The sequence below is a fragment of the Dissoconium aciculare genome (genome assembly GCF_010015565.1).
Source record: "Dissoconium aciculare CBS 342.82 unplaced genomic scaffold K489scaffold_7, whole genome shotgun sequence".
In the NCBI taxonomy this organism is placed as follows: Eukaryota; Fungi; Ascomycota; class Dothideomycetes; order Mycosphaerellales; family Dissoconiaceae; genus Dissoconium; species Dissoconium aciculare.
The window spans coordinates 983,213-1,008,921 of record NW_022984957.1 but is presented as its reverse complement, the minus strand read 5'-3'; the positions used below and the strand labels follow the sequence as shown (position 1 = coordinate 1,008,921).

General features: G+C 52.2%; 6 protein-coding genes across 6 annotated transcripts; 3 read left to right on the top strand and 3 right to left on the bottom strand.

Moving 5' to 3' along the window:
* The first annotated feature begins 4,745 nt into the window (after nucleotides 1–4,745).
* Nucleotides 4,746–7,016, top strand: K489DRAFT_381015 (amp dependent CoA ligase). The gene is made up of 2 exons (XM_033605010.1): nucleotides 4,746–5,660; nucleotides 5,717–7,016. The coding sequence occupies exons 1-2, from the start codon at nucleotides 4,865–4,867 to the stop codon at nucleotides 6,694–6,696; spliced, it is 1,776 nt and encodes a 591-aa protein (XP_033459300.1). The 5' UTR covers nucleotides 4,746–4,864; the 3' UTR covers nucleotides 6,697–7,016.
* Nucleotides 6,882–8,510, bottom strand: K489DRAFT_381014 (glycoside hydrolase family 17 protein). Its single transcript, XM_033605009.1, has 5 exons — nucleotides 8,299–8,510; nucleotides 7,808–8,237; nucleotides 7,448–7,746; nucleotides 7,301–7,386; nucleotides 6,882–7,244 (listed from the first exon to the last, which is right to left on the bottom strand). Exons 1-5 carry the CDS (start codon nucleotides 8,363–8,365, stop codon nucleotides 7,236–7,238), a joined length of 891 nt encoding a protein of 296 aa, XP_033459299.1. The 5' UTR covers nucleotides 8,366–8,510; the 3' UTR covers nucleotides 6,882–7,235.
* A 1,818-nt stretch (nucleotides 8,511–10,328) lies between these two features.
* K489DRAFT_389167 (uncharacterized protein) lies at nucleotides 10,329–12,724 on the top strand (the record flags this gene model as incomplete). The annotated part of the gene is made up of 4 exons (XM_033606481.1): nucleotides 10,329–11,592; nucleotides 11,631–11,685; nucleotides 11,846–11,915; nucleotides 11,969–12,724. The coding sequence occupies 4 exons, from the start codon at nucleotides 10,329–10,331 to the stop codon at nucleotides 12,722–12,724; spliced, it is 2,145 nt and encodes a 714-aa protein (XP_033459298.1).
* Nucleotides 12,725–13,038: 314 nt separating this feature from the next.
* K489DRAFT_394948 (putative chromosome segregation protein SudA) lies at nucleotides 13,039–16,653 on the bottom strand (the record flags this gene model as incomplete). The annotated part of the gene is made up of 18 exons (XM_033606820.1): nucleotides 13,039–14,565; nucleotides 14,587–14,602; nucleotides 14,639–14,838; nucleotides 14,863–14,967; nucleotides 14,992–15,188; nucleotides 15,213–15,242; nucleotides 15,264–15,290; nucleotides 15,324–15,408; nucleotides 15,451–15,548; nucleotides 15,579–15,615; nucleotides 15,658–15,705; nucleotides 15,730–15,825; nucleotides 15,847–16,173; nucleotides 16,225–16,229; nucleotides 16,260–16,341; nucleotides 16,366–16,539; nucleotides 16,570–16,575; nucleotides 16,600–16,653. The coding sequence occupies 18 exons, from the start codon at nucleotides 16,651–16,653 to the stop codon at nucleotides 13,039–13,041; spliced, it is 3,114 nt and encodes a 1,037-aa protein (XP_033459297.1).
* Nucleotides 16,654–20,662: 4,009 nt separating this feature from the next.
* Nucleotides 20,663–21,124, bottom strand: K489DRAFT_237163 (uncharacterized protein). The gene has a single exon (XM_033599857.1). The coding sequence runs from the start codon at nucleotides 20,973–20,975 to the stop codon at nucleotides 20,724–20,726; it is 252 nt and encodes an 83-aa protein (XP_033459296.1). The 5' UTR covers nucleotides 20,976–21,124; the 3' UTR covers nucleotides 20,663–20,723.
* A 2,084-nt stretch (nucleotides 21,125–23,208) lies between these two features.
* Nucleotides 23,209–24,716, top strand: K489DRAFT_410586 (uncharacterized protein; the record flags this gene model as incomplete). The annotated part of the gene is made up of 4 exons (XM_033607720.1): nucleotides 23,209–23,481; nucleotides 23,535–24,422; nucleotides 24,483–24,533; nucleotides 24,591–24,716. 4 exons carry the CDS (start codon nucleotides 23,209–23,211, stop codon nucleotides 24,714–24,716), a joined length of 1,338 nt encoding a protein of 445 aa, XP_033459295.1.
* Between the last annotated feature and the right edge of the window lie 993 nt (nucleotides 24,717–25,709).

Below are 25,709 nucleotides of genomic sequence, written 5' to 3'. Positions count from 1 at the left end.
CGTGGTGGTATGTCGCTTACGAAAGTGTGATCCGCGCTTCCGAGGATCTAGGCAATGACCGTGAGTACCAACAATTCGCGCAACAACTTGCGGAGACGATCAGCCATTTTCTTGCACAATGCGGTCTAGGCGAATTCACCAGTCGTTTGAACGTACTTCGTGATTTCCTGGCAGATCTCACAATTCGGTCTCAGAAGCATGCATGCTATACAGTCATAAGGGATTGTCTTTCGGGACTAATCCACTTCCATGCTTACTTCGAACCTGCCGTCAAAAAACATCTCCTTCAGAAACGAGCAGACCTGGACAAACAGGTCAAAAACATCATTCAACTGGCAAGTTGGAAGGACAGAAACCTTGAAACACTCAAGACAAGTGCCAAGTCATCGCACAAAAAACTTTTCCGTCTGGTGCGAAAATACCGCAAGTTACTCTGTGAGCCCGTGGCACCATATATCCAGGGTGCTTTTCCAGACGAGAATTTGAGTAGCAACGAGGTGAATGGGGCACAATCGTTCGTCATTAAGCTTGACATCGGAGACCTTGGTGTGAACCCACAGTCTCGGCGATGGCATCAACAAGCCGCGCACCTCGGGCAGCTTGCTGCAAGTCATCGACAAGGACATTCAATCCCCTCAGCCACTCCTGATAGGATAACAAACGGTACTGAACTGGTCAGGGAGTGGCTGGCCGAGCTCCAAGCAGATATCACAGGGTTGCGAAAGGCCACTCCGAACATCCTCAACGAAGAGAACAAGCCGCAAATCCAGCAGCTCAAAGCACAGAAACGCCGTCTGCTTGCCGACGTCCTCAAGGACACGCGGACGATGGGCTTTCAAACAAACCTTAGTGAAGACGCTTTGTCTGGACAAAAGTCAATCCATGTTATTTTCTCGAGGACTTCCCCGTTACACCAGGTTGATTCGCACCGCCGCAAGGTCAACTTCGACTTCTACAAGACGCTTCACATCATGTCTGATGTTCGTTCTGCGGCATCAAAGCATTCGGATGATCTCACTCCTGCTGAAGTCGCTCGAGCAAGAACTTTGCTCGAAAGCATGTTGCAGGGCTCGATTCAGCAGCAAATCGCATTGACTGAATGTGCCAGAGACGTCACTCTACTCAATCGAACGCTCAACCATATGAAGACCTTTGCGCATTCTCACCGTCCATCGGCACGACGCACGAAGAATTTGAACCAGATCTTGATAGATGCGAACAGCATTGTCGAGGTCGCGCGAGCGTCGGCACACTGCGTCCAAGCTCAGAGCGTTCTCGCAAACAAGACCTATACTGAGATCATAGACTCTGTTGAACAAGAAGCAGCAATGATTGAGACGATCATTACAGGCCTCACGCCACTCCTCAACTTGCCGCGCAATATGGACGACGCACGTGTCAGAGAGCTCGAAGGCCGATTTTGTCTCGCGCTCCAAAATCTAAGCTCCATCGTCAATGAAGGCGTCCAGGCTTATACTGAGCTTGGTCCCACGCTATCGTGTCTCGGACGTTGGGCTAACCAGGCAGGTGTGATCGAGACACAGACAAGAGACGTTTCCTCTATCGGAGCTGAGCAATGGTCAAATACTCTGGGGCATCTTGCAGAGCAGGTACATGCATGCATCGAAGAAAATGATCGCGTCGGAAGCATCAAGGCTGAGAAACCGTTCGCCAAAGCATGGCTTGCCAACCAACGCGCGCATCTGGAGAAAAAGTTGAAGGCGCTGCAAATCCCTGACATTGCTCAAGAAATAACGACCCTCATGGAGAATGCCACAATGATAAGCGCCGAAGATGATTCCACTCTTGCGGAGTTAGCATCACTCACGAAGTTGCTACTCCCGATTCTGCAAGCCTATGCCACCACCATAGATTCGACATTCAGAGAAACGTGTGATATGCTATCCACTACCTGCATGATGGCTCATCAGCTTGGTCTACATTTCATACAGCTCGCGAACGACGGTTTCTGTGGCCCAGCAGAGAAGTCACAAGGCAAAGAACAGTCCAAAGACGTTGAGAGCGGCACTGGGCTTGGAGACGGCGAAGGCGCCGAAGACATCAGTAAAGACATTGCAGACGATGAGGATCTTTCAGAGCTTGCACAAGAGCCCAATACACAAGACCAGGACAATCCACTGGATGCCGAAAAAGATGCGGTCGACATGGCCGATGAAGAATTTGAGGGAGAAATGGACGATGGCGCAGATTCGCAGGACGACGAGACCGAGAAGGATGACCAATCTGAAGCTGATTTGGATGAAGAAGCCGGCAAGGGCGATGAATTAGGTGCTGAGGCAAATGATGAGAAAACATGGGAAGGGGACGAGCCAGAGACCCAGGACAAGGAAGGAGAAAACACGAAAGGGAAGAAAAGCGACGATATTGGTGCAGCAGCAGATGAAGATGACCAAGACGAGCAAATGCCCGAGAACGGTGACGATGCACTTGAGGAACCTGACGTGGAAGCAGATCACGAGGACACTGCTCCACCGAGTGAACTCGACCAGACCGATGCGCACGCGAAGGAAGAGCAGAACCTTGAACTGCCGGAAGACATTGTGATGGATGGCGACGACGCTTCTATTGGGAGCATCGAGTCGGATCTTGATGACGACATGATCTCAGAGAATGGCGATGAGCTGCACGATGATGATTCTGCAACGCCTAAAGCAGGCGCCGAAGACCCCGAGCAGCTGGAAGAAAATGATGGTGAACCAGAGGAAGACGTCAGTGAAGATCAGGATTCTAAGGACGAGATTGCAGAAAGCGCAAACGAAGGCAACGAAGAGTCTAAAGATGAGCCTGATGACATTGACTCGAATGTCGCCGCAATGGAAAGCAAAGATACCGCACCTCCAGACCCCACCGAGGCGCCGAATGCTGCCGATGCCGGACAAGGCAATGATGAGGATCAAGTCAACAAAAACGCCGCCACCGCTTCGACCACACAGGATCCAGAAGAATCCGAGCTGGTCGATCAGTCGATGGCCGACGCCGGCGACGCTGAGGGTCAGGAGGCCGGACAGGAGAAACAAATGCCTGGTCAGGCCGAGGGGCTGGACCGACCACAGACTTTACCTTTCAAGCAGTTGGGCGATGCTCTCAAGCAATGGTATGACCAACATCGTGAAATCGAAGCTGCGCAGGAAGACAAAGGCACGGATGAAGCGAACCCGAATCAGCTGGACACCAATGACCAGAGATTCCAGCATCTCCCAGACGAGAACGAAGCCGAAAATGATATGCAGGCCTTGGGCACCGCTTCTGCCGACCAATCAAAGTCCTTCGACAACGATAACGCTATCCAAATGGACGAGACTGATGATCCAAGCAATGTTGAGACGCCGCCAGAAAAACCACCAGCCGAACAGGGCGAAGACATTGAGATGCCCGACTCGAGCCTCCAACCAGATTTGAATGCGTCTGACTCACGATTGGATACCAAAGCGATGATCGGGGCCCGTACACAGGTTGACATGAGCGAGACAGACGAACATCGTCAAAACGATTCCGAGGATGAATTGGACGACGTACACGATCAATTAACCAACACGCATCTGTCTACGGACGAGGATTTAGAAGGTCTATCAATTGCTGATGCTCGTAAGATGTGGGCAGAGCACGAAGCACGAACGCGGACCATGGCCATCGTACTTTCTGAGCATCTTCGCTTGATCCTGAATCCCACCCAAGCCACAAAGATGCGTGGTGATTTTCGGACGGGAAAGCGCCTGAACATCAAGAAAATCATTCCTTACATCGCTTCGTCGTACAAACGAGACAAGATCTGGATGCGACGAGCAATCCCGAGCAAGCGGTCCTACCAAATTATGCTTGCCATTGATGATTCAGAATCGATGACTGAGCGAGAAAGCAAGAACCTGGCATTTGACACTCTGGCGCTGGTCGCTAAGGGCATGGCAATGTTGGAGGTCGGCGAGGTGTGCGTTGTCGGCTTTGGCGAAGAGATCAATGTAGCGCATGATTTCAGCATTCCCTACACGTCCGAAGCCGGCGCGGAAATACTTCGCCAATTCACCTTTGCGCAATCCAAGACCGATGTACGCAAGCTCCTCCAGGAATCAATCACCATCTTCCGCGAAGCCCGCATGCGAGCCACCGGTTCTGCGAGCGACCTATGGCAGCTACAATTGATAATCTCAGACGGAGAATGCGAGGACCATACCTCCATTCGCCAACTAGTCCGCCAGGCTCACGAAGAGCGAATCATGGTTGTCTTCATCATTGTTGATTCAGCAGCCCGCAACACAGCGGATGCGACCAAGCAGAGCATTCTCGATCTGTCCCGAGCGGAATTTATCAAGGACGCCAACGGCGAAGCGCAGTTGAAGATGACCAAGTACCTCGACACCTTCCCATTTCAATACTATTTGATTGTGCGGGATGTTCTTGAATTGCCGGGTGTGCTTGCTGGAGCCCTCCGTCAGTGGTTCGCGGAGGTTGTCGACGCTGGTGTATAGACTATGGAGTGTTCCGATACTTTCCTTTGTTTGATAGACATCAATGATAGCGTGATAGCGAGTTTACCACATATATGAATTGCTTATGCACAACCGTTTGACAGTGACGCATGTCAGAGATAATATATAAGGCCATTAGCAATCGGAGGAGTTACTGCATCGAGCTGCATGATGGCGCGTTTCTGCCGGCAGACGAAGCATGTCCATGTGTACTCGAAATTCCGGATCCAATGCTCCACGAAAAGCCATTCGTCCGAGCGCCACAGCCACCAGATAGTCGCCGCGAACGATTCGCCTTGCTTTTATTATATTGCCCTTTTTCGTTTGGCTGCAAGAAACAATACTGCAAATAAGAGCGAAGATTAGAGCCATAAATCAAGATGCCGTTCACGTCACCGGAGTGGGTACCGACGGTGCAAGATGCCGATATCCCATCTTCAATCAGCCTGGACCGTTTCATGCTTTCAGAGCAGCATGGGCGTCACCCCCTAGGCCTCTCACGACCACCATTCACATGCGCTCTGTCCGGGAAGTCCTACAGCGCGACACAGCTTGCCGAGCGCGTCGACCATCTCGCTCGGGCGCTCTGCGATGAGCTCGGCTTCGATCCGCACAAAGGGTCTGAATGGGAGAAGGTGGTCGCTATTTACAGTCTCAACACAATCGATTACACGACTGTAGCATGGGCTGTGCATCGGATTGGAGGTATCTTGACTTGTGTGAGCGCGGCGTACAATAGCGATGAAGTTGCATTTCAGCTCCGCGACAGTGGCGCCAAGGCGGTTTTCACCTGCGCACCTTTACTGGAAACGTGCAAGAAAGGCATCGCGGCGAGCTCATCTCCGGGCAGCAAAGTGTTTATCCTGCCGCTACCGGAAGAGGTGACGCCTCCGTCGGTGAAGACCGATGGCCTCAAGACGATTGAAAATCTCATCCAGCATGGCTCTACCTTGCCTCCGATCCGGCCCTCAGATGAATCGTGGAAAGCAGGCGAAGGCGCGGAAAAGATCGCTTTCCTCTGCTATAGCTCTGGTACCAGTGGTCTACCGAAGGGCGTGAAAATTTCACACAAGAACTGCATTTCGAATATCCTCCAGATGACAGCTTACGAGAGTCTCGACCGCAACAAACAGATCCAGGCAACGGGAGATAAAAATTACACGGAGAGCTGTCTAGGTAAGGATATCCCAGTCCTGCAGCTTCTAACATTCGATGCTAATAATGAATCCGAGGCCTTTTGCCGTTCTCTCATATCTATGGGCTGATCGTGCTGATCCACGTCGGGCCCTACCGCGGCGATGGGGTCATCGTTATGCCGAAATACGACTTCACAGGAATGCTCCAAGCCATAGAAAGATACAAGATCAACATCCTATACCTCGTCCCGCCCATGATCATCCACATGACCAACCAAAAAGCCGCCAGCAAAAAGTTCGACCTGTCGAGCGTGAGGGCGGCCTTCTCAGGAGCCGCTCCGCTCGGCAGCAGCACCGCCGCCGAGCTCAAGGAGATGTTCCCCGACTGGGCCCTCCGACAAGGATACGGCTCGACCGAGTCCTGCACGGTCGTCACCTCGACCGCGACGCACGACATCTGGCTCGGAAGCGTCGGGTCCATCCTCCCGGGCATGACCGTCCGGCTGATGGACGCCGACGGCCAGGAGGTCACGGGCTACGACCAGCCGGGCGAGCTCTGGGTGAAATCCCCCAGCGTCGTACCCGGCTACCATCTCCGGGAGGGCGCGGACAAGGAGACTTTCGTCGACGGGCCCGACGGTCGCTACCTCCGCACGGGCGACGAGGCCGTCGTCCGCAGGAGCCCGCTCGGCCACGAACACGTCTTCATCACGGACCGCATCAAGGAACTGATCAAGGTGAAAGGCTACCAGGTCGCGCCCGCCGAGCTGGAGGCGATCCTCCTCACGCACGAGGCGGTGAGCGACTGCGTCGTGATTGGAGTGTATTCGGAGCGGGAGGGCGAGGTGCCCAAGGCGTTCGTCGTCCGGGCGCCCGGCTCGATCGAGGAGTCGGATGTCGTGGTGAAGCGGAGCATCATGCGGCATGTGCAGAAGCAGGTCAGCAGGTACAAATGGCTGGCGGGCGGGATCGAGTTCATCGATGCCGTGCCCAAGTCCCCGAGCGGCAAGATCCTCCGCCGCCTGATCCGGGACCAGGAGAAGGCCAAGGCGAGGGAACGGGGAGCGAAGCTCTGAAAGTCGGGTGTCGATAGCTGAATAGAAACGTCGCTTCATCTGACTCTCCCCTTTTCTGGAACCGATGACCCTAAACGCAAGGCGGCAGAATATCAATCATCGGTAAGCGGCAGTATCTTGAGTCATCGGAGTCACCCGTCCGATTTCTCGGATACCTTTTGATACAACGTGTGATATGTTGGGGTGATAATGTAACTCTGGCCAAGCAAAATGTACCATGCCAGCTACATGCCAGCTGCATGCCAGCTGTGAGGATATGACTTTCTCCCCGGAAAACGTACAGACACGACAGTATTGCAAAATCAGTAAGTCATGTGTGAAATTGATGGAGTAATTGTCATAATTCGTGTGCTTCAGAAATGAAGGTAGTGATTCAAATGGTGACATTTATGTGCCGATCTATCAGTTTGAATGTGCAGGAACAGAATGGTTTCTATCGCTGAGCTTTGGTCTAGCGAGGATGTTGTACAAGAATTGATTAAATGTACTTAGTGAGTTCGCTAATGAGTTTACGTGACAACAATAGGATGTCCGTCGCTCTAGCATGCCTGCGAGACTGTTAGCATTGATGTTCTAACGTGCTTTGAGAAAACATGGTACTCACGTTCTGAGCGTAAAGAGCGTTGCCAGACGCGTCAAAGACACCGAAGGATGGGTTGGCATTGTAGTCTTGGGCCGCATACCAGAAAGCTGAGGAGATGAAATTAGTATTTCGTTTCCGATGTGCGGGATCGCGATATACAAAACTTACTGTCAACGTTTTGCCGGAACAGAGCGCAGGCAACCTGGTTCCAGTAGGTCTGGGCGTTCTGCTGAGAAGCGACGGAGGGGCCGAAGTTGGCACCGGAGACGGGGTGACCGGTCTCGGTGACCCAGACGGCGGCTCCTGACCCAATGCGGGAAACCGCGTCACGAGTTTGCTGCAGACTCGAGAAGAAGGAATCGAGGGCACCCTCGATCGGGACGTTCTGGAAGTAGGGGTAGGCGTCGACACCGACGAAGTCACAGGCCTGGATGACAACAGCGTTCTGTCCATCGACCCAGACGTTCCTAAATCACACATGTCAGTCTGTTTCGTTCTCCCTTCTACACTGAAGAGGAGCGATCTTACCATGTGTCGACGTGACCGACGGCAGCGTTCACACCTTGCGAGCGGACCATGCCTCGCACGTCGTAGATGCGGGTGGCCAGCGTGCCCGGGTCGATCTCGTTGGTGTGCTGGTACTGCGCGCGGTAGAGGTCCTCACTGCCGACGGAGATGGCGGCGATCCAGCTCGAGCCGTACTGCTGAATGGCGTTGTACAGAGCATCCTTCTCCCGGCTGAAGTGGCCATCATCGGTGACCCAGACACCGACGAGGATCTTGATTCCGGAGTACAGCGAAACGGGCACAACGTTGGCGAGGGTGTTGCAGTCGGAGGAGGCGTATACCCGCACGGAGTCGATGCCTTGTGGGAGGGTCTTCAGCTTGTTGAAGACGTCGATCCAGTCCTGTAAGCTTCGGCAGGAGCCATCCTCATTGTTGGCTCCGACGTTGAAACCTAATAATAACGAATTAACTTCAGCCAAGGACATGTAGATGATGAAGCCGAAGCCAATTACCTTTGTAGGCGGCAGTTGTGAAAGGAAGCGCGGCTGCTAGCGCGGTGAAGACGGTGGAGAGACGCATCGTTGTATATAGTTGTATATTATCGTTATATGCAGATGAGCGACTGTGTTGGTATGCTGAAGAAATGGGGAATGGTAGATGCCACGCGAGCAATGTCTCTCTGTTGATGCAGGTGAGAACGAAAGATTGATGGAACAGATGCAATATTTATTATGGTTGAGCGAATGATGATGAATATATATATACCCGAAAAGAACCTGGAAGAACTTGTCTTGCGCACGTTTTCTACAGTATGTTCGTTGAGGAAAAGAGAACCATTCATTCCCTGTGTGTGTTCTCCACCACACTACTGCCGGGGCTTCCTATTTTGTGAAGCAATACGAAGGCGTACGTCATTCGCCTCTCTTTATTTAGCAGCAGCCGGAACTAATGGATGACACGGTATCATACATACAGTATTCCAAGGTTACTTAGGTGTGATCATGGGTATCATAGGGGCATATTGATGATCATCTTCTCCTCGTCGGAAGTCTCGTTGAAGTCGCCCGATTCTTCCGTGGTTACATGCACACGACGACAGATGATACCTCACCACTGCTATACCTAAATATACTCAGCACGACATTGACAAGGACTAGTGACGATCTCGGGAATGTTGCATCCCTTTCCCGTCCACGAGCCTCTTTCTTTGATATGGCAGTCCGGTCTGTTCATGTTATCCACACGTCGGCACTTTCGCATGTTGTGTCTGGCCGATGCTCTACAGGTGATGATAGAGCCTGGAGGGCTTACCGTCGTGTGGTCGTAGAGCCCGGCTTGGACAGATCACTTACGCAGTCTCGGACTGGGCGCCAGTACCGCGGGTAAGACATTCTTGTCGGCAGTAAGGTCTTGTATAGCCTCGAGTGATCCTACTCAATATTTACAGGACCTGGACCGGTTTATCACATACGATTACTCACCAACCTACACATCTACACCTATATACTGTAGTATGAGTACTATGCACGGATGCCACTCGACAAAAGCCACATGCGTGCCGCAGCTTCATCCATCAGAGATCAGATCCATTCTTGCAGTTGAGCGCATCACGGATGTTCAATACAATGGACGCCACGGCCTTCACGCTCCGTACACCCGGGATGAGACGGATTGAAGTGCTTGGTATATGTAGGGTCAATGGATACATATAACGACGTGCTAGACTCGTGAGCGTTGCTCAGTCTCGCTGCCGTCGCACCACGTTCGCACTCTTGAGAGGTGACAACAGTAAGTTACCTCCAGTACCTGCCCACTTACCTAGATGCAAGTTTTAGCGGGCAGTGGAGCCTACTGTATTCATATTGTTCAGGCGTCTTCGAATCGGACTGAGGTTGCATTAGTCATGCGCATGTTGAGTATCTACAATAATATCATCGCCCACTCTCGGGCGTTTCAAGGCACTGTCTTGATTGCGAAAACGTGAAGTTTTCCAGAGATGCTCGCTCGGGCCTCGCCTCGCCCAGAATGGCCACTGAGGCAGAGAGTCGCTCTAGCAATCCAACGCGATGAGGATTGGCCCGAGCCAACAGCGTTGGCCGTCACCTTGCGGAGTTCTCCTCCGAGCATACCTAGTGTCATGGGGACAGGCGCCTGCAATCCTTCCGATATCCTTGGTTTGATGCGTTGGGAAGTGGCACCTCGTCAGATGGACTGCGCCTTTCAGGATTGTCCAATCGCTTGTTGTGATAGCCACGCAGAATGCATATGTATGCTTGGAATAGATTCCACTTCTGCATGCACATGCATGTGTGCGGCGTCCGACACCAATATGGAGCCATATCACACAGCTTTGAGTTCTGAAAGCACATCGTCCTTGCAAGGTTCAGAAACTCAAATGAAATGGGGTCTGAGCATCGCCCATTCCACGAACAACTTCCAATTCCAAGCATTTGTCCCGTCACATCATACCCAAAGGTGCTCTCTGACATTTTAAAACCCACCGAACGGCCATCTCACCAATTCATCAACATTATCGACCAACATGGCAACTACAGGCTCCTTGAATGGTCTGCAGTCTGACAAATCCGCCAAGCGGCTGAAACAGATTTCTGCCCTGCGTGGTCTCGGTATCGACAACAGTATCGACCTGCCGCAGCTTGTTGTCTGCGGCGATCAAAGCTCTGGCAAGAGTTCAGTCCTCGAGGGTTTGACAGGCATACCCTTTCCTCGTGACGACGGTGTCTGCACAAGGTTCCCGACCGAGATCATCATCACTCATGATGAAACACGTCCGCAAACAATCACTGCCAGTATCATTCCATTTTCCAATACACATCGCCCCAGCGAGACCTTGAAGAGTTTGAAGGACTTCAATCGCAGCATTACAACCTTTGAGCAATTGCCTAAGACTATTGCAGAAGCCGGGTCGCTCATGGGCTTGCGAGGTTATGGTGAGAAGAATGAAGATGGGCCATCCTTCGGGCGGGATGTGCTCCAGATCAAAGTCAGTAATCAATCTGGTCAGCACTTGAGTATTGTGGACCTTCCCGGTCTCATCTCTGTGGCAAGTGATGTGCAAACCGAGGCAGACGTGGAAATCGTGCACCAGACGGTCACTTCCTACATAGAAAAGCCTCGGACGATTATTCTTGCCGTCGTCCAGGCCGGTAACGACATTGCCAACCAGAGCATCATCAAGGAATCGAAAAGGTTTGATAAGTCCGGTGAGCGCACAGTCGGCATAATTACCAAACCGGACTTGATCAACCTCGGCACCGAAGCGCGGATCGCGGCACTCGCCAACAATAAAGACACAACCAAGCTGCAGCTCGGCTTTTTCATCGTCAAAAATCCTTCGCCGTTGGAAATACAGGCGAAAATCACGGCGACCGAGCGAGAAGCGAATGAGCAGAGATTTTTCCAATCACCGCCATGGAAAGGGAGACTTGACTCAGAGAAAGTGGGCATCATCAAGTTGAAACAATACCTGCAAAAACTGCTCGATAGCCATATCGAGAAAGAGCTCCCAAAGGTCCGCCACGACATGAAGACGAAGATTAGGACGGCTACCGATGCCTTGGCCATGCTCCCTGTAGATCGACCGACCCCAGCGGACAAACGGATCTTTTTATCGGAGCTTGCCGGCAAGTATCAGAGATTGCTGAATGCGGCGCTGAATGGTGAATACGGGTCAACGGGAGGAGATTTCTTTGCGGCCAGTGGCCACGACATCGGGCCTACAAGACTTCGCGCTTTGGTTCACGACGTCAATACCGATTTCGCTGATTACATGCGAGAGAAAGGCCGTACGACGTTTCTGCGCTCTAAATCATCTCCATCGGAGCGCGTCCCCGCGTTCCCCGAGAAAGACAAAAGAACTCGCCGAGCCCCGCAACCGAGTATTTGGACTGATGATATCCATGACGATGAAACACAGAGACACGAGCAGTCGCATGATCGGTTCGAAAACGGTGTGGATGGTGGAGGAAAGGTGTCAGATGGAAGCAAGGCGCATGGAATGAATCCCTCGTATGATGAAGAACTGTATGGAGTGAACAGCATTCATCCAGAATATGATGATGATGTCACATTTCTCACCGAGGATCAGATGAAACTCTGGGTCTTGCAGGTATGTCTTTATCCTGGCACGACGTTCACTGGTCCATCATTGACAATGCCTAGATGCACCGCCGATCTAGAGGCAAAGAACTGTCTGGGAACTTCAACGCCGTGCTCCTGGCCGAGCTTTTCCACCACGAATGCCGCCGATGGGTCAAGATCGCCTCGGCCCACATTGAACAGATGTACTCTCTCCTTATCGAATTTAACCAGATTCTGCTGGATCACCTGCGGATGGAACCTCGTGTGCAGAATGAAATACATGACCGCATCCAGACAAACCTACAGAGCGCATTGGACAGTGCTCATACCGAACTCAAACAATTGTGGGAGGACGAATCGCTGCAGCCCATCACTTACAATCACTACTACACTGACAATGTCCAGAAAGCTAACCTGGGCGAGGCCAAGCGGCGAGTGAAAGCCGCAATGTCTCTCAATGGCGCAGCCAAGAATCCTTCGGAAGATGAGAATGGCGAAAACCTCAAACCGATTACAGTCGCAGCTTTGTTCGCGGCCATGGAGGAGCGCCTAGTGGTCGACATGGACGAGCAAGCCTGCAAGGAAGCACTCGCTAGCCTCGACGCGTACTACAAGGTGGCGATGAAGACCTGGGTCGATAACGTCTGCCGACAAGTCATCGAGCGACGCCTCCTCCGCATTCTGCCCAGCATCTTCTCGCCTCAGCTGGTGGCTGGGTATTCAGACGAAGAGCTCGATGCCATCGCCGGGGAAGGCTTCGACGTCGTGGAAAAGAGGAAACAGCTCAAGCAGGAGCTCCAAGGTCTGCAGGCTGGAATGGATATCCTGAAGAGGTGAAGATATGGTCAGGCGGAGCTGATCTCGCCGGGCCGTCGCCGTGGGAAGTCTGCATGTGCATCGCCGGCGCGTGTGAGGTTCTCACAAGTCTGACGGGGAATCCACGTCACATGTATCGACTTCGTGCTCAGGAAATGCAGTAAAGGCCATGTCAAGTGTTTGAATGTGTGGTTACAACAGCGAATTCGATAGCAAAAAACAGTTGCATTTCCGATGACGATTGACTTTGATGGTATAACGCGTGCGCCCAGAGAATCCATTCATTACCTGCCCCGACATGTCGCGTATCGTACATGAAAACTTCCCCTCGCGCCTTACTTGCCACTGATCTGGCCTTCGACAAAGTCCAACGCCTGCTCTCGGCTGACGACATCGATACTACTGGCCTTGCTCAAGTAGCTGACGCCGTAACATTTCTCCGCGACGAGGAGCATCTCCGGTCGGAAGGTCGTGCAGATGAATTGGCCCGTCTGGCTGCTCTCCTGCAGCAACTGCGCGACAGCCGTACGGTACTGCGCGTCGAGATTGGCGTCGATCTCATCGAAGAGGTAGAAAGGCGCGGGATCCGATGCCTGGATGGCGAAGACCAGGGCCAAGGCACAGAGGGACTTTTGCCCGCCGCTGAGCTGCTGGATGCGCTGCTGTTCGTCGTGCTTGCTGTTGAAGGAGACGGAGATACCGACGCCGATGTAATTTTCTACACCGGTACGCTGGCCGGCTTCGTCGTCGCTGTCTTCGTCGGCGCCATTGGTTTGCCGGTCGATGCGGCGCTGGATAATCAAACGACCCTTGCCAGCCGGGACCAGGCGCTCGAAGATGGTGGCGAATTCCTTGCTGACTTGGCGGAAGGTACGCTCGATGGCTTCGTCTTTGCGCTGGTCGAGGACTTCGATGAGCTCGCGAATACTGGCGTCGCTGCTGTCGAGCTCCTGGCGACGCGTCTCGAGGGCTTCGCGCTGCTTTTCGAATTGAACGTACTGCTCAAAGGCTTTCTTGTTGACGTGACCGTATTTCTTGAGGGCTTCCTGAGCTTTGTGTAGTCGCGTCTGCGCTGTGTTGAGGTTCATGTTCTGGTATTGAGCTGTGAAGGCGGCATCAGGCAGGGCTCCAAGACTGTTGATGTGGGTCTTGAGCTCGTTGATTCGGTTCGTCAGACCAGCTCGTCTTTGCGCGCCCTTTTCTATCGACCGCTGGTAGTTTTTGATCGCTTGATCAAGACGCTCCACTTCGGCTCTCTGGTTTGCGCGCTCGATTTCGACTGTGGAAAATTCTCCTTGTGCCTTTTCGATGGATGCTTCAATCTCCTTCAGCTTGACATCAATATTGCTGAGACTCTTGCTCGCTCTCTTGAGATCCGCCTGCCTCTCCTTCATCTTGGCCGTGAGACTGCTGCCGCTTCTGGCATCGCCTGTCTCGGCATCGAACGATTGCAGCTGATCCAGTCGGGGACGTAAGTTTTCCTTCAATTCCAGCTCAATGGTTGTCTTCTGTTCCGACAGGCTGGAGAGCTCACTGCTTGCAGCCGCGTGCTGCTTTCTAAGATCAGGAAGCTGGGTATTGACGGTGTCTAGCTGCTGTTCCTCTTGAGCACTCAGCGCTTTCTTAAAGTCGCTGGACAATTCAGATTGATATGCACTGAGTTGAGCGCTGAGATTCATCATCAAAGCCTCCACCTGCTCGCGCTGATGCTGTTTGCGCTCAAGCTCGTCGCGGCGACTATTGAGATCAAACTCTCTCCTTCTGAGCTCCTCTCGAAGGGGGCCGTAACCATTTTCAAGCTGGTTTCGCTTCTGCTCGACTTTTTGCAAGTCACTCATGGCCTTGGTCACACGTTGGTCGATCTGTTGTAGGCCTCGTCGAACTTCGTCTCTGCGTTCACTGATCCGATCTAGTTCGTCTCTCGCGAGCTTGTACCTGACAATACCGTCAAGACGCGAGTTGCGGTTATCATGGTAACCACCAGTCAAAGCTCCCTTGCGATCCGATCGATCACCGCCGGGTGTGATGGCACTGACACCATGACTTCGAGCGTATTGTGAAGCGACCTGAAGATTGGGGCACACGATAGTCGAGCCAAATACTTGTTGCATCGACTTCTCATATGCGGAGTCAAACTTCAGCTTCGAGATTAATGCAACAGCATCACTAGCTTTGGGTAAGTTGGTCTGTTTCGGGTTGAGGCGATTTAAAGGTGTGAATGTCAAGCGTCCGCCCTTCTCCTGCTGAAGCAATTGAATGAGTCGCTGGGCTGTCTCATCCGTGTCCACCACGTAGTGGAAGAGCGACATTCCGGCAGTGACTTCAACGGCAGTCTTGTATTTCTCATTGAATTCGAACAATTCTCCGATGGGACCATATGCTCCTTCAATTTCATGTTGTTGCACAATTCGGCGGATAGATTTGAGACCGCGCATAGTGTTCTGGTCCATCATCTTGCCGAGTGCGATCTCCGCCGTATCGAATTCTTGCTGCGCATTCTGGTAGACACTGCCTAGCTTCGCCTCCTCCCTCCACAGCTCTTTGCGTTCATCAAGAAGACGGTCGCGCTGCTCCTTCGCTTGCTGGACTTCGCCCGAGATATTTTGCTGCTCATCTCCACGATTTTCGATGCGATCCCGCATTTCGGCAATGTCGCTTTGAAGTCGTTCAATGTTCTGCTCGAGTTCGTCGGCCTCCTCCTTGTGCTGCATTGACACAGATTTACGTGTCGCGGAGCTCTTGTGTACATCTGCAATTTCCCGTTGAAGCCATTCGTCGCGTTCTCGCTTTGTGCGAAACTGGGCTTGACGGCCCTGTTTTGCGTATAAGCGCTGCCTGGTTGCTTCTGCGGTCTCCATCTGAAGCTTGAGGGCACGTTCGTTTTCCCGCCTTGCGTTGAAAGTCGGCAGGATCTTTGCAAGATCGGCTTCTCGTTGCTTGATTTGTTTCTGTACCGCGCGGAGCTGTTCGCTACGCTCAACGATCGCCTGTTGGGCAGCATTCTCATTGTCGGCCATGCCCTGGACGTCAGACTCCGCCTGGGCTTTGCTTCTAAACAGCTCAATTCGCTCTTCTTTATACTGAGCTTTCTCTTCGCTTAGTAGCTTCATCTGTTGTCGCAGCTCGGCGATTCGCGCATCGACCGATTCCAACTGCCTTTCGCTTTGTTTGAGGGCTTCACGGTTGTCGTCGGTCTGTTCAACACCTCCGTCGAGTTCGTTATTGAGCCTTTGAAGTTGTTCCTGCAGACGCTCCTGCTCGCGGTGGTTTATCGTGTAATCGAGGCATTTTCGTTCTCGTTCCCGCTCCTGAAATTGTCGAAGCTCTTCTTTCTCCTCTTCCAACTCTCCTAACCGTCCTCCGATCGTCTCCAACAAATCGTCAATCTTGGACCGTTTATGGTGTGTTTCTTCCATGATCCGTCGAGATTCAGCTCTTCGCGTCTCGTATACCTCGGTTCCCGCAACGGTCTTCAGCATGTTGAGTCGTTCGTAGTCTTTCATGTTCGTGATGGCCGTGACACGTCCTTGCGGCACAATATAGTATGGGTTGCTACGGCTGAAGCCCGCGCTTTCAAGAATGTTCATGATCTCGTTCTTCGTAGTATTCTTGCGATTCAAGCTGTATTCATCCTTTTTCTGGTTGATCGATCGCCTTAACACGACTTCAGGTGTATTGGTGGGAAATCGATCATCACTATTGTCGAAAATGATCTCGACGTATGCACTCATGACAGCAGATCCTGCACCTTCGTGAAGTAGACCCTGACGCTCCTCGCGACCAAGCTGAGTGTATTTGTCGCTGAGAACGAATCGAATGGCAGCAAAGAAGTTGCTCTTGCCAGATCCGTTTCGCCCGACGATGACATTGTGCTTTGGCGAGAACGGCTCGATGACAGTCTGATCTTTGTAGGACTTGAAGCCCTGGATGATGATCTGTTTGATAAACATGGCGCAGGTGTTGCGCGATGGCGCGCGGTCGAAGTACTTTGTTTGCGAACGCAGATGAGAGATATGTTCTTATTTCAATAAATCCGAGCGCATCATGTTCACAGCAAGCGTTTGTGTGGTGGTGAGAGACGCGTCAACGCGCGTGTTTGGCGGGGCGGAAGTCGTCAAGTGCACGGACATGCGACCTCAACTACAGGACATTCAAACATGAACTGTGAACGCTTGAGATTTTAAAAATTCACTTTGCATGGCATGGCAGTGCGGTAATATCGACTTTGAAAAATGAAACGTTCGACGAATACTAATCTCATCATTCAAGACATCGAGACTGCGATTATGGATATTCTAAGACTGTAGCTGCGAGATCACCTCGACCTGGCACAGTGATTCTTGTAGTCATCCACGATCGTTTCAATGACGTTTATTCGCAGAGGGTCCCCGATCAGTCATGATGCTGGGCCAGGACTGGACGCATCATCAAATTTCTTCGCAGCCCATCAATCCCAGGCGACAACATGTTGATGTGATCTGGAGAAGGAGCCTTCCATGACTACTATGCATGACGCCTTGCTCGATCACTTACCAAAGTGCTCGCCTCACAAGTATCGCTCACAGTTGAGAGGGAGGTGTGGTTGAGCGGCCGGCGATCAGAATAACTCCGAAAATGTATGATGGCCCCCAACAAGTGCCCATCATACATGCCCTTCGTATAGCCTCGAGTCGTGGCACGTGAAATATGCGGGTCGTTAGAGCAACGACATGAATCATGGTGACCTTTCACTGTTTGTGCTTCACATGCACCACCTACCCGATCCTTGCTGCGTCCCTGCACTCCGCCTCGCACGAGTTGAGTACCAAACACGGAGAACTTGCTAGGGATAATTTGTAAGATAGCACGTGGCGGAGATCGTGACTGGCACGTCCATAACGTGTGTGGAAGTGACCAAGAATGGTGCAAAATTGGCACAAACCATGGGGATGGCACTGAAACAGCGGTTAAAGATCACTGTTCCATATCGGTGGCTGATGGTGACTGTTGACAAGGACAAGGAGTAGCAAACTTGCACAGGGGGCGTTGCCGACGGCGGACATCCAGAGTAAGAGTCTGTTCTCGAGTCGCATTCTTGTTCTGGTCCATGGTGCAGAGCAAGCACAGGCAATACAAACCGTCATAGAAGGACATCTTACAGATCTCACGGGTGTTCACGGATCCACTATGTATCCTGTTTGTTCGTTGGGGAGAGTCACTCGTCGAAGTGTGTGTTCCTGTGCACCTCCGGTAAGCGATCGATCGAGATTCGTAAGATAGGGGTATCTAGCATGCTTTCAGGGCAATAATTCTTTCAATAATTGATGGGGCGAAGTTTTGGATCTATGCCAGGGCCGGGTTCATGGCAGATTGTGACTCGATAGTCTTCTTAGTTGGTCTGGAGGATCTGGTCGTCAAAGGGCGCTGAAGCATGTGCGGATTCATGGCGGTTCGCTGAGGCGCCTGAGCCATGGCATCGGCATGGGGAACGTGGCCAGATCGATGTGCGTACATCTGGCACCGAAATTGCCGCAAGGAGCCCAGGTGTGACCTGCCAAATTGCGGATGTATGGATGTTGAGCCTTTGTGTGCGGATGTGTACCCTTCCTCATACGGCATGGAAAATTGTGTGTCGCCGTGAACAGAAATTTCCAGAGCAGCTTTTTGGTATCAGAGTCAACATTCGACCTTGAAGCTATGCTTCTAGGAAGGGAGAGACTTGTGGGTCCTCACAATTGCGGAGCAAGACTTGTTGCGAATTTATTCCGATGCGGCATCAACACCATGCCTGCATCTCCCAGCCTTGCGTGCCATCGCGCTAGAATACTGTGCATATTGCAAGTCTATCACAACATCATGCACCAGAAACAAAGCAGAACATCGGATTTCGTGAAAAGCCCCTTGTCTCGTGATGGGATGTGGCCGCAATGCCTCGACCTTTTTGAGCAGATCATTGTGAATGGAGCCTGACGGAAAGGTATCACGAATGTATTGGTCGGACTGAGTGTTCCCTGGAAAGAAAGCAGGGGCGAAATTTACAGCCCGCTGTGTGTTGTTCGAGGCAGCGGAACCCCGAAAGCCCAATTGACGCTGTTTGATTTGATCTTCCAAAGATTAGACGTGCTGTGAATTGTAATCAGGCAAGGAGACTGCCAGTACATCGGGCTTGCACGGGAGGTCTAATAGACCCACAACGTCGGGTATGAGGACGGGATTTCGACGACAGGTCAACTCACTTTGACTTTCCGTCAATTTGGATTGTTGACGCCTCGATGGTTTGGTGTTGTTGTGAGACTCTCGTGTAATTCCGATTTTCGTTCGAAGTACCGCCGAATTGGTCCACTTGCATTTCACGCTTGTTGAGGCAGGAACAAAACACAACATTGCTGTTTCACAACATGGGCATCGCAAAGCAGTAGCAATGTGTAGTTTAGAATTTGTTCTGTCTGCGTCACTAATCCGAATGCGTGGCTTCAAGATGAGATGCGATCTTGAGCGCCCTGTGGGATGTACTGTACCATGCGGAAGAACGTGCTGCGTTACGGTATGTCAACATACTGTTGAATTCTTTGTGAGGTCGTCACAGACAACAGCGGTGTTGCACAAACTGGCGCATTGTCGTTCTGCCACGCTGTGACATGTGGACAAGGTCCAAGAAATACACTCCCGAAGTGACACGTGTGACACATGCACCATGATTTCTGTCGTCAGTGCATAGCGCGCACTACACCTACCTTAGACCATCAACCGGCCGGGCAGATCTCACAGTCCCTGATGTTGTATGTCCGGCACGTCAGCATATGCGCCGCAGATGCAAAATTGTTGAGCCAGAGTTGTCATTTGGAAGTTGAAGTGGTACGCGGATACGATGCCGGGTCAGGATGGCGGGGATGAAAACTCCGGAAAGAGAGCCACATAATGTTGAGAGCGGTCTGCCAGACGTCGACCCGAAGCTATCGATAAGACGATGCCCGAGCGGAGATCGCTTCCCATTCATGGAAATCCGCCGTGTCCTACACTCTCGTATGGAACCACGGTTTTGGGAGTCATCGGAGCGCTGGGAGAATGACTGCCATCTCAATGTTCTATTTATTGCATATTGGCGGTGCCGTTGGTCAGTCAGCATAAGCGCTGCACTTGGAGAATGATCCGAGACTTCCTGCCCAAGAGGGCAATAATGGCGGTTGAGAATGGCCGCCGCTGGTTGAGAAGAAACCTTGGAGGCGAGCGCGATGCTCTTGCCTGGTGCTGCTCAGACGGTTCGTGAAGTGTTACTACGGGCGTTGGGAAGCTGGGCGCGTATGTTCAGTCCAATCTTGGAGAATGACGCCTAGCTGCTCAGGTGTGATGCAGTATTCACAAGTAGCGAGCAGACGTGTAGACGAGCAAGGACTTGATAGAAATACCATCTGATTGAGCCAGGTGACGGTTGCGAGTCGTTTCATCACTGATGATGTTCATGATGATACTCGCTCTGAGTCGAGGTGACACTGTCCAAGCGACGACCTGCAAGTGACGAGCACTTGGCGAACTGGCAGGCGTGACTACACCTGCTAATAATCTTTCTGAAGCGCCGGAATGGTGATGTGAACGACAATAATGATAATTAAAGGCGTGCTATGTCAACACGTAAATTCGTTTCCAAAATGGACGCCGTGAGAAGATTCAGGCGCCACCATGACTTTCTCACATGAACGTGATGTCGATTTGCGATATTGTTGTTTGTCACATCGAAAACATAGGTAGCTACGTGGACACCCGGGCATGTTATGGTCACTTATGATTGGGATCGAGTTGAACATTCGAAAACTTGCGAAAACTTCGCGTTGCATTCACACTACATGCACAAAGTTTTGCGCGTAGTCACTCACAGCGATATGGTCACATACCCTCAAGCTGTCAGCCTGCCCCAGACATGACAGCCTGTACAGCCTTTGCCCTTTGCGTAGACCACCGACAGGCAGAGTCTTCCATACTCGCGTAAGGATCATCCTCATGGTAGGGATTCATCTGCTACATATGGATTTGTGCTTCGCAAGGGTTACGAATCCCGGCTCAACCGGCCAGAGTCGACACCCATGGTTTGACTGGTTTCAGGAGAGAATCTGTCCCATTGTCTGTCAAAACCAAAAGTAAGTCCCTTAGAAATGCTCGTGTAGAGGCGCGCGGCTTTTGCGTATTCCATCGAATAAAACCTTGGGTTGAGCCTTGCTCCCATGGACCGCTCGTAGGACGAAGCCACAGATGACCTTTGCCAGGTCTCATGCTCCCGCTTTACTGTTGCGACGAGCATGCGGAGATGCGAGGACCCAATTCCTCGCAATCATCGCTTCTCGCAAAGGTCACGCCATTATCGTCATCAAAAGAGCCGCGGCACCGAAGCAGAGCGTATCAAGGGAGATACACAGGGAGTGCCATTCAACAAGTCTCATGAGCGTCGCGCTGCTACCACTGCCTTCGGCATGAACTTCAGCTCCGCTACGGTCCGCCAGAAATAGTCCAGTGGAGAGCCTTCCAGGGTCGACACAGGTCGGAACAAATATAGCAGCATAGAAGACTGCAGATGGACCACCAACATCTCTCGTGATGAATGGCCGAGCAAGACATCCAAAGTCAGGCTACATGTGCATGCTGTGCGGAGAAAGGCGACATGATGATCCCTGGCTGGACGATCACGTCTGATGATTCTCCAGACAAGACACCAAGGAAGCCAGGCTGTCGTCTTTTGTATTGCACTGACCTGACAGCGTCCCGAGTTGCCGAGCGACCCTAATGGTGCTAGACATTCCTAGATGAAAGACCTTATCGTGTATTGCTGGCACATGGAGAGTTTCTGCGTGATGGACAGGATCTCATGTGTATGGCAGTACTGTATGAGAGAGATGATGTACGTATGGATCCTAATCTTGCCCTTGGCGAAATCCTTCCTGGAGCATTTCTCACCACCTGGGCAGGAGTCCTTGCCCGCTCCACCCCCCCTCTCCATGCCGCCGCTGTGCTGATTGAATCGGGAATGGCGTTAGAACAGGGGACCGCTTCACGCCGCTCCACATCATCCACCAGAACACTTCATGAAGATGGTTGAGCACAAGGATGGCGATGCCTGCGACGGAGCTGAGAAACGCACTCCGTGTGATTGATGAGATGGCACCTCGACAGCCTGATTCTAGTCGGGCGCGGAAGACATGACCACATGCCACCAGTGCGAATACGGACCAGACGTGTGATGGGTCATGCCTTGTCCATCCATTGTGTGTGTGTGTGTGTGTGTTTCCAATGCCGCAGCGATGACCTCCCGCTTCAGCATGCCGATTCGCATAGACTGGTTTCCAAGGCTCTGACATATGCATGATGATACAGGGAAACCCCGACAAGGATCATGGGTCGTCCAGACCGCGCGCGGAACGAGGGCCAGCTGCCAAATTAGCTCGCCGCAGCCAAAACCAATGCCGTGCGTACAGCACGCCTCCGTACTGTATGTACTGCACTCCTCATGCATCCTTGCTATCCATTTCGATGTTATGATTTTCATGTCACAGTAATCTGCTTCGACCCTCACAGTGGATATCGTGGCCCGAAGTCATTGACGTGCACGCACATGCCACACACACCCCAACATGCAGTGGGTTCACACACACACCCCCTTCGGTAATGTATTGGACAATATAGTTGCTTTCTTGTGTTTAATCCGGATCGATCCAAGCACATTGTGTTGCATTTCGACAGCCTTTCCTGCCCGGACCTCTACTCCTGCTCTTGCACCACCACCGTGGCTCCATCGTGCAACGCTTCCGTGCGCTGTGCGTGCTGATCGTCTTGCCATATCTGCCCCGAGGTGTGCACCACCACTTCTACTTCGACCGTTGCATGGTCACCACACTCTCCTCACGCGGCAACGTCCACCCACCCACCCGCACACAGTGCACACACACACACGCACATGCATTCCGTCCACAGGTATCCACCCTTCTGTATCGCTCTGTTGTACAGCCGGATCTCTTACAGAAGCCAGTGCATGGCCGTTAGTCGAGCCTAAGAGGAATCCGTCAATCATTATTCGTGAGCCCTGCCGCTGCTCTACCCCGGTTCACCTCCGGCCGAGCGTGAACTATCTTAACCATCATCAAACCCGCTTCCTCCATTACTGCATTGCCCTGAAACAAAACTTCGAATCGGCTCCTCGTGGTCTGCTCATCGTTCTTCCTGAGACGAAGGCCAAACGCAATCGATTTTCCTATCAAAAGCCAACGCTGTCTGCTTTCGATTGGACATCGTCTCTCGCTCGCTGGCCGCTTTGCTCATCTGCTACACTTCCCGTCTTAGAACTGGCACAACACTCGCTTTGAACGACTGCTTGGACAAACTCCCGAATATTTGAAACGGCAATCTCAGTTGATCGAACATAATTTTTCGTTGGTGACCTTCACTCGACTCGACCTGAACGAACTTGCGGATTTATCGTTTCAATGGCACAACCAACATTGACCTACGCTCAACGGTTACCGGAAACGTCCAGATCAACCACGATGCTTGCCCACAAGCACCACCACACTAATCGACTTCCCACTCCGGACGCCAGCGCCAGTAATAGTGACGACAGTAACGATGTCAGCGGGAGCCCTCCTGCCTCCAAACGCCTTCGATATGACCCTGTGTTGCAACAGAGCTTCGATGTAGGCAGTGCAATTCGCCCTCTGAACCCGAAGGACTGGTCGAGATCACGAGCCGACAGCGCCGTGCATTCTCCGCCATATCATGCTGCAGAGATTCGAAGGCCATGCCTCCCTCCATTGAAGAGCGTCAGTCTCATTACCACGCATTCGTTCCCTGTGCTCTGACTGACAGTCTACAGTTGCTCGAGGACAACAATCTGAGCCCTCCAAAGACCCCAAGCCCACGACAATCATATAGAGAACCATCGCCTCGAGAAACACTGTTCGCAACGCCGTCTATTGGACTTTCACACGTGCCAACCTCGCTGTATCCTTACAAGAGGCAGAAGACTGTACCCGGGCGGGAAGCGGACCTTGCATATGCCAGCCCAGCACTTCCTCTAGGTATCGAGCGTAAGACTCCGACAGCGTTTGCAACACGGCCAGACGAAGTTCAGATCCGACAGCCCATATCCTTGCCTCCGCTCTCTGCTCAACTCGAAGGGTTGAATTCGTATCGACAGACCGCGCCGACGACCGTTCCTCCTCACAGACTCAGTCCACCATGGACAGGCCAGTTCCCGCCTACCACACCTCTCTTCAAGCTTCATGCCGACCGTCCGGCTTTCGATGGCCATGCGTCCGCTCATTACCAGACCCCGGATCGCACGCCACTACCATCCGACTACTCACGAGCCACCTCCGTCAGCAGCTATCCGCATGACGCATATGCTGCTCGGGCGGGCAACAGTCGTGAAGCTTCTGTACACCACGATCACAACGACCCCTCTGCGACGCGGTCATCCTTTGCTGGCCCATACGGTGGCTACCTGCCGCACATCAGTGAACGCGAGAACCATGGTCGACCGCACTATGGCAATGAACCACGTTACTCTTTCTCGTCCTCCAGTGAGGGTTCCGCGGGACCTCACGAGTATGGCCCCTATGTTGGCCCTGCAGGATGGGCAGGGATGCCCGGCCAGCCCTATTTCATGCCCAGTCATTTGGACTATCAGCACGGGAAGGCCCGAAAGCGAAGCAATCTCCCAAAGCAGTCGACCGAGGTTATGAAGCAATGGTTCGAGCAAGTAAGTCGTGATGCATGATGTTTTCACACACCACCGCCCTTTCTGACTGTTCCCTCCCAGAATATTTCGAATCCCTACCCCAGCGAGGAACAAAAGCAGCGCTTCTCCAGCGTAGGTACCATCCTCATCTATCAACATGGCATGTCTCAGAACTAACATTGCCCACAGATAACTGGCATCAGCATGACCCAGGTCAGCAATTGGTTCATCAACCATCGTCGTCGCTGCCCGGAATTGCGTGATAAACGTGAGAGGCCTGGTGGTGTTGTCAGCGGCGCTGAAAGTAATATCTAATACCGATGGCATCACACTCATCGTACACGATCCTTATCCCATTCGGTCTCTACAATCACCCTTCTGGGAAAAGAAATCCCCCCACTACGCGAGCACGCAGAAAATTGTTGTATATATCATGACCTTAACGACGAAAACGATAGCCGCTATTCACGATTAATGTGAAGAGATCAAACAACGCGTCCCAAACATAGATGATACTAAGCGTCATTGCCACGATCCACTATGTAGAATGCTCAAGCACACCTCTCAAATATGGGATGGAGCGCAATTACATAACATGGGCTGCAGACTATAACGACGATCGGCCAATGCCCGCGGGCCGGCGGCTTATCTCTCGCTCGACTGACAAGAACCCTGGACGTTTTGCGGCGACGGTGGCATGAATATCTTTGCATTGTCTCGTATTGGGTTTGAAATCTGCCCCGGCCGCGCCTCATGAAACATGCATGCATCATCATGACTATTGCCATGTGATAGTCACCGTGTCTGCCCAACGAGATTCTACGAATTTCGGACATGATTTGGAAGCCTACTCCAGGTTTTTTTAGGCTTCGCATCTGCATTGGCCTGCTGTCGGCTCGAGAGAGACCAGAAAAATGTCCGAGGCTTGGCTCGTGTCGATAAGAAGCGGATTTCTCCTTCAGCACAGATGCCATCGAGATAGCCCTGGAGGATTAACACTGTTCACTCGGCCGCGAGTAGAGCATGCCAAGGAGAACGTGACAGGGATCGGCGTGGATCTCCAAGTGTTTCACACGAATCACCGCGGACCGAGTCGGATGTTGACAGTGGAGATCATTCAACGGCGGCGGTTGGACACGAGGACGAATGTGGATATTGCTTCCAGGCTCGCGGATCGATCGTGAGTGGCGGATGAGCGATGGCGGGCCGCACCTTTCATCAGTGTTACTGCAGATATACAATAACGAGTACCGTACCTACTGGGGCATCGTGGAAAACAATCTACATACGTACATCGCTCAGCGACTG